General features: G+C 44.5%; 1 protein-coding gene across 1 annotated transcript in view; it reads right to left on the bottom strand.

The window, feature by feature from the left end:
* The window catches only part of IL17A (interleukin 17A), a 110,480-nt gene extending 103,875 nt beyond the window's left edge, over positions 1-6,605 (bottom strand). Inside the window, exons 1-2 of the mRNA XM_030886881.1 lie at positions 6,479-6,605; positions 905-915 (exon numbers count right to left, since the gene is read on the bottom strand). Coding sequence (XP_030742741.1) covers positions 905-915; positions 6,479-6,605 — 138 coding nt within the window. The remainder of the gene's footprint in view (positions 1-904; positions 916-6,478) is intronic.
* Positions 6,606-7,519: the final 914 nt, after the last annotated feature.

Raw genomic sequence — 7,519 nt, forward strand, 5'->3', positions numbered from 1 at the left:
AGAATGATGTACAAATGCGCTTTACACAATTGATGTGTGTATGGATTGCGATAACAGTTGTATGAGCCCCTAATAAAATGTTTAAAAAAAAACAACACATGGTTGTGATTTTTGTCTCACCAGATGTTCAAAAGAAACCAATAAAGCACTTTCTTTAGCTGCAAAGGAGAATCTGAAAGACAGAGATGGAGGAACGTCTCTATACTCGTGCTCGTGCTGAAGCAGGAGTGAAACTAGGCCCATGCCCGCTTTCAGAAGTGGGGTCCCCTCACCTCATAGGTACAAAGCAGAGAAGGGTCAGTCTGCTAACAGAGTCCCATTGACAGTAAAGCTATAGGAGATCTCTAATGAGAAGGTGCTTTCGGCTAAGGGGCACATCTGCCTATCTTTGGAAAGACCGTGTGAAAACAACCCTCACAGGCAGACAGTTCCAGAACAAGCGTGGGGGAGAAGGTGAAAGAAGAAAGGAAGTGGCTGGAGCCCAGAGGCCAGACACAAATCAGGTTTGACTCCTAATTCTGCTCTGTGCTTTTACATCCCTTCCCAGGATGCTTCATGGGCTTCTCACTTTGGCCACGTTCATTACAGTTACCCTGCTTAAATCAGGGTGACTTTCCTAGGTCCCATACCTGGGGACAAGGGAACGGAGACTGCATTGATTTGGAAATCAGGGCATGCACAATGATTCAGGGAGGCAGCTAGCTAGAGCCAGACAACAAACACAAGGGATCATAAACACATAGTATGTCTATAGCACTACTGAAATCTCTTTGGCCAGCTCATTATTGGTAATGCAAATCAAGTGGGTGAGAAGGGTCCTCTCCATTTCTACCCATCCCCTGTCCCCGACTTCTATTTCATCTGTCTCTAAATTCTTTAAGTCAGTACCTAAAGCTCATATTACCCATAGTTCACCTAGATTAGAGAGAAGTTAGAGTAGTAAGGGTAAAACTAAGAGATTGATTTGTCTTGTGCTTTGCATTCTTCAGAAGGGGCCAAACTTAATTGGAACCTATTCTTTGACTGGGTGGGAGGTAAGGAGCTTTGTGGTGTAGTTGTTTACAAATTGGACTGCTAACCACAAGGTCAGCGGTTCTAAACTACCAGCTGCTCTGAGGGAGAATGAGGTTTGCTACTCTTGTAAAGAGTTACAATATCAGAAAGCCATAGGGGCAGTTTGTTTACCCCATCCTATAAGATTACTATGAGTCAGAATCAACTCGATGGCAGGGAGTTTGCCTTGGTTTGTTTTACTCTATGTAGATTTAACTAACTCTCATTGTACCTTATAGTTCAATTGGGGAAAACAATGCATTCTTAAAGCATGAACTAAACTGAGGCTCAGGTTAATTAAAGGAGCTAATACCAAAGGTACAAAGGAAATGATGTATCATATGCTTTCGTGGTCCCTTTTAATGAGCGTCTCTGATGGGAAAGAAGAATAGTTTAAGATAATTAAGATGGACATTCAAGTTTACCAAGCATGGTTTTCTGTGGAGGACCTTTTATGCTGGACACAAAAGGTTACTAGAAGTCAGAATAGATTTGACGGCAAGTATTATATATATATATTTATATATAATAGTGGAGCACTGGGAAGTCACTTCTCTGCTTTTGAAGACCCTGAGCTCCCTTGATTCCTCAGGATCCTTTCCAATCCATATCCATTTAGGTTTCTCCACCCAGCTGCACACAGCTCCCCTGGCACACCTGATTAACCCCTTTCATTCTGACACTAGCAGTCTCAGGACCACCAAACGGCCTTGCCTTTCTAGTAGGACAGAGAAGACCCATAGGAAGTGGCATATTGGATCCAGCACTCCCTATTGTATCATCTCTGCAGCACTGGTGGGTCTTCCAGCTCCGAGTCCCATGGGAAGAGTCTCGTGGTCCTTCGGAAAGGCAATGGTGTGTTCTACCTGCTTCTCTGCTCTTCTGTCTCTAAGCAGTTCCATTGGTCCCACATGCTTGAACTTTTAAGATCAAATATCTGAATTCTTTGGTGACAAAAGGATGCATTGACACTCAAAAAGATAAACCACAGAGACCATGTAGCTCATCCTGGAAATGATTACAAATGACCAATTACAGAAAAAAAATTGTCTGTGGAAAATGCCAAACAGTATTTCTAGAATATGTTGCTTCTCTTAGGTGACGTAATTCTAAGCGAAGTGATGAATCTGTGATGGAACAAATGTTTGGGAAATACTTAAACCAATGTCAATAAAACTCCTTTCTGCAGAAGTTCATAGAGCTTTTAATAAGCCAAGATGTTCACTTTGTAATACTCCAAGAAAGACCTTTACCTCTTAGCATCGTCTAAACTTATTTGATCACAAACTTGTTTTTTTTCTTTTTCATGGATTATCTCTCTGAACTGTTGATTTTCACCGAATACATTTTTTTTGGTGACTATTGAAAATGAAAGAAGCTGGTCTAACGGTACTCTTTGAAGTAAATAACTGGTAAGATGTTTTGGTCCAGCCTGGTCAGTAAGGTGCCTATAATTTTGAGAGGCTGTCTGTGCCTAATAAATGCTTCAGCCTCTGGGTTGGTGTTCAATTTCAAGGCTCAATATGGCCCCCACCGCCACCTCTACACTGTGTGTAGTCAGATCCCAAGTTCTCTACGCCATTTCCCCTAAACTCGAGCGGTAGCTTTAGAAAGAAAATTTCTAGGAAATAAAGTCCTCTAAAGTTAACTTTTCACATTTCCATATGAATATCCCACCAATCTTCCCCACGCATGTACATACAATGCATATCGACACCTATACATTGAAATAATATTTTCCAAATATATATATATTTTTAACATTTTATTAGGGGCTCATACAACTGTTATCGCAATCCATACACACATCAATTGTGTAAAGCACATTTGTACATCATTCTCAAAACATTTTCTCTCCACTTAAACCCCCGACATTAGGTCCTCATTTTTCCCCTCCCTCCCCGCTCCCCCCTCGCTCATGAGCCCTTGATAGTTTATAAATTTTTAATACACAGTTTATTTGAATTCGAATCACGAACCTGCTCCTGGAGTAATTTGGGCTCTGTGAAGGCAGCAAGATGAGAGAGAAGGTGAACCAAATTCAAACCCAAACTTGTTCCATCCCATTGATTTGGATTAACCAAACTCAAAGCCATCCAGTCGATCCTGACTCACGATGAGCCTGTAGGACAGGGTAGATCTACCCCTGTGGGTTTCCAAGACCGTATCTCTTTACAGGAGTAGAAAGCCTCCTCCTCTTTCTCTTTTGGAGAGACTCCTGGTTTCGAACTTCTGACCTTGAGGTTAGCAGCCCAATGCATAACCACTATGCCACCGGCGATCCCTTAAAGGGATTACATAGAAGTAATGTATTATTAACACATATAAGCCTGCTTCCCTCTCCTAAGTCCCCTTATCATTAGATGGAGCCCACCTGGATAATCCAAGAGCAGGTCCCTTTCTCAAAATCCTTACCTCAGTCACATCTGCAGTGCCCATTTTGCCTCATCGAGTGACACTATTCACAGATTCTGGGGGTTTGGATGTAGATCTATTTCTAAGGAGCTCTGGTACTGCTGTCTGTCAGGTAAGCACTGGACTTCTGTCTGCAATGTTGGTATTTGAAATCCTCCAGCCACTCCTTAGAATAAAGATGACGCTACGGGCTTCAGTGTCAATTTAGAGCCTCGGCAATCCTATACAGGGTCACTCATGAATGACTTTGGGGGACCGTTTCCTTCCTAACACACTAGCTTCTTATTTTTGAAGAATTTAAAGTGAGAATTGGGTTTTCACTTTCTGGAGGACATGGTCCCCAAAGACCATGGATTCGTTTGTAACACAGGAGTGTGTCAGACAGTAGGAGAATGTGACATTAAGCCCCCTTGTATGGCTGGCCTTGGCTGAAAGTTGCATTCTGGGATTGACATCAGGGATTTTGGTCATCAATTTCCCCAGAGGGCCAATTGAGTATTTCGGGCCTGGCTCTGAGCATGGTCAGAGAAGTTTCTGTGTACCACATTTCCCTCTGATTTTGAGAACTTAGCACTTCAGAGTGTTCCTTCCACATCTCTGGCTTGGCTATGTGCCCCCTTTGAAGTTCAGTGGCAGTTGTTGTCTATAAATAAGGCATGCCCAGTGCCTTCAAAGCTCCGGGATGAAGGGCGCAGCTCACTTACAAGGACATTGAGAGTGCAGGACAGTGTCAGAGAGGGATCCTAGTTTCACACGCCTTCCCCCATGGCCCCCATCCTCTCAGCTCCAGCCTCATCTGAAAAATAAATGACGGCCCCCAGGGAGAATAATCAAAGCTCTGTCACTGTTGGCACGCTTTCTCACTTCCCTTTAACACCAAAAGAGACCAAGGGAATGAGTTTTTGGATAAGAGCCCAGAAGCTCCCATCAGGGTCTTCAAGCCCAGGCTTGGCCTCCAGGATGGCTCCCCCGAGTGGTAACACAAATGATAACCCCATCTCCTGAGGTTCACTCATGTCTCCGGGAGCTCTGGTGGCATAATGGTTAATGTGCTCGTCTCACTGCTAACAACAAGGTTAGTTATTGTAGGGAAACAATAGAGCAATCTTCTTTCGTTGAGATACACAGCTTTGAACATGCTACAAAGCAGTTCAAGTCTGTCCTCCAGGCTTGCGATATGAGTCAAGACAACTCAGTGGAAATGGGCTTGGTTATTTTGGTGCTCTTCTATCCAGTGTCCATGGGGGGCACCAATGGGTAACACGCTTGGATACTAACCACAAGGTTAGCGACTGGAACACACCTAACCGCTCTGTGGAGATTAAAGACCCACTGCCTCTCCATAAGGATTTCAGCCAAGTAAACCCTGTGAGGTAGTTCTACTGTGTTATATGGTGTCACTATGAATCAGAATCAATCTGATGATACACAACAACAACCATATGGTGTACAGGATCCCTGCGTGGTACAGATGCTTGGCGGGAGGTTGGAGTCTACCCAGGAGTATTTGGAAGAAAGATTTGGCGATGAATCTACTTTTGAAAAAAATCAACTATTAAAAACCATCTGGAGCACAGTTCTACTCTGACGCGCATGGCGACTATGAGTCGAGTTTGACTCCATGTCCACTGGTATTTGTACACTTAACTGCAATCCCTGAGTTATCTTATCGCCTCCTCAGGGCGAAACAATGGAGTTGTACAGCTATTCCATTTCACACATGAGCACTGGGGCTGTGGAGTGGTTAATTCGTGCTTCCCTCACCTTCTTATTCCTTGGCATACATAGAAAAATGAGACTATTTGAAACCTTCCTGAGCAAACTGATAAAGCTGCCCAGGATAGAGGTCTCCAGCTGGTCCAAGTACCACTCAGCCACCGTGCTGACAAAGACGGCATGAGACCGTGACTCATGCAGCAGTAACTAGTTTGTCTGAGACTCTAAGACTAGTAAATTGTAGACATTACTTTTGAACTTAAGTGTGTCTCATTTCTTCCCTTCTTTTAACATTAGCCTTTCTGGAAACATCTCAAACTGAAATTAATTGTCATCTTGGGCTAAGCATTGGGCTGCTAACCACAGACTGGCAGTTCAAACCCACCACACAGTCTGAGGGAAAAAGACGAGGCTGTACCACAGGCGTGATTTACAGTCTTGGGAGCCCTATCGAGAGCTGTTCTGAGTTGGCGTCGACTTAATGACTGGTTTTTGGCTTCCTCTCAGCCCTCTTCTATGAGTCAAAATCAACTTGTGACAGTATGTTTTTCTTAAGTCGTCTTCTATTGCTGTTATCTGATGATGTTAGGCCAGGTTCCCTACACATGGAGCTGTAGCAGGGGTGTTCTTGTTTTGGCCAGTAGTTTGTTGAGGGAGTGATCTCAGGAGATAAATTGCAGAGGAAATGAGGGAAGACGGGTGGGCCAGGCCGGGGAAGGCAAGCAAAGATGTAGTTTAGCTGAAGTCTAGCCTCAGCCTGATCCCTCAAGGAGCTCTGGAGAGGGAAGGCACCTTAAAGCCTGGCAGGGTGCTTTTGACAATGAGAGAGAGAGAGAGAGAGAGAGAGAGAGAGAGAGAGAGAGAGAGAGAGAGAGAGAGAGAGAGAGAGAGAGAGAGAAGGAGCCCTGGTGGACTAGTGCTTTAAGTGTTGAGCTGCCAACCACTAGGTCAGCAGTTCAAAACCACCAGTTACTCCATGGGAGAAAGATGAGACTTTCTACTCCCATAATGATTTACAGTCTTTGAAATCCATGAGGGAGTTCCACCCTGTCCTATGGGGTCATTCTGGGTTGAAATGGACTCACTGATAATGCATTAGCATTAGAGGAGGAGGGTGTGATCTTTCAGGCATCTCAGGACCAGGTGGCTCCCACTGCTGAGGGAGTAGTGAGATTATAAGGGAACCACACTAACCGCAGCTGGGAGACAGTGAATCAGCTTGGCAAATGGAGTTGGTTGGGCATTGACAACCATCCACCGCAAGAACTCAGTCATAACACCACCATTGACCTACCTGCTCCAACTAAAATCTCAGATTCATCTCTGGTACTGGTGAAGTCCTCTTGAATCTTTGTCAAAATTCCTTTCAAATTTGTTTTCTTTTCTTTGGATGCTGCTACTACAGTCCAGCCCGTCGTCATGTTCCTGTACACCATTCCCCTTGCACGACTACTGATGCTTCTGTATCCAGCTGTTCTGCACCGATTTTCCTCGCCTTGACTCCAAAAGCCACTAGTGGCATCCATTTTTGTCTATTTATGTCATTTGATGGCATAGAAGCACCAACAGCTTTCCAACGTTTATAGAAGGAAAACTTCTCAGACCACACTCGGAGCCACGCCAAAAATGCCCAATTAGCCCTCTGGGGAAACTGATGGTCAAAATCCTTGTGGTGTTTCTGGGACAGCAGCACTCGATAATGAAGACGGTCTTTATTGTCATGGAGCCCACAAAGTAATGGGGGGATGGACGTTCAATGAGTGAGTCACTGTATAAAGGGGATTGCTATCCTGACCCAATATTCAGCCCCTGTGACAGAACGCTAAGCACAAATAGTGTGAAGACTCAGAATGTAAACTATACGTCTCCTTAAACCAAATCCCATTGCTGTTGAGCTGATTTCTACTCTCCACAAACCTACAGGACCTGTGGCAGTGTAGTGGATCACGTTACAAGGTGGGCTGATAACTGCAAGGTCAGCAGCTCGAAACCACTAGCCAGTTGTTCTGAGGGGGAAAGGTGTGACTTTCCACTCCTATAAAAATGTACAATGTTGGAAACCCACAGAAGCAGTTCTATGGTGTCTGAGGGGCCTCTATGAGTCAGCAATGACCCAGAGGCAGTGAGTGAAGGAGCAAACCCATTCAGAAGCAGCCAGTCACAACTCCTTCCAGCACACAGATATTGGTGGGTTGGAATCACTGACCCGTGGGCTAACAGACCAGCGCGTCACTACCGTGCCACTTGAGTTTGTTTGCATTTCCTTGAGCAATAAGCATTTCCTTGGGGATAACTACATAGGCCTTGTAAACACGATTCTTGCAAGATTCACACT

The sequence above is a fragment of the Echinops telfairi genome, unplaced genomic scaffold (assembly GCF_000313985.2).
Source record: "Echinops telfairi isolate 266 unplaced genomic scaffold, ASM31398v2 ScPeMD7_3533;HRSCAF=4204_1, whole genome shotgun sequence".
NCBI lineage: Eukaryota > Metazoa > Chordata > Mammalia > Afrosoricida > Tenrecidae > Echinops > Echinops telfairi.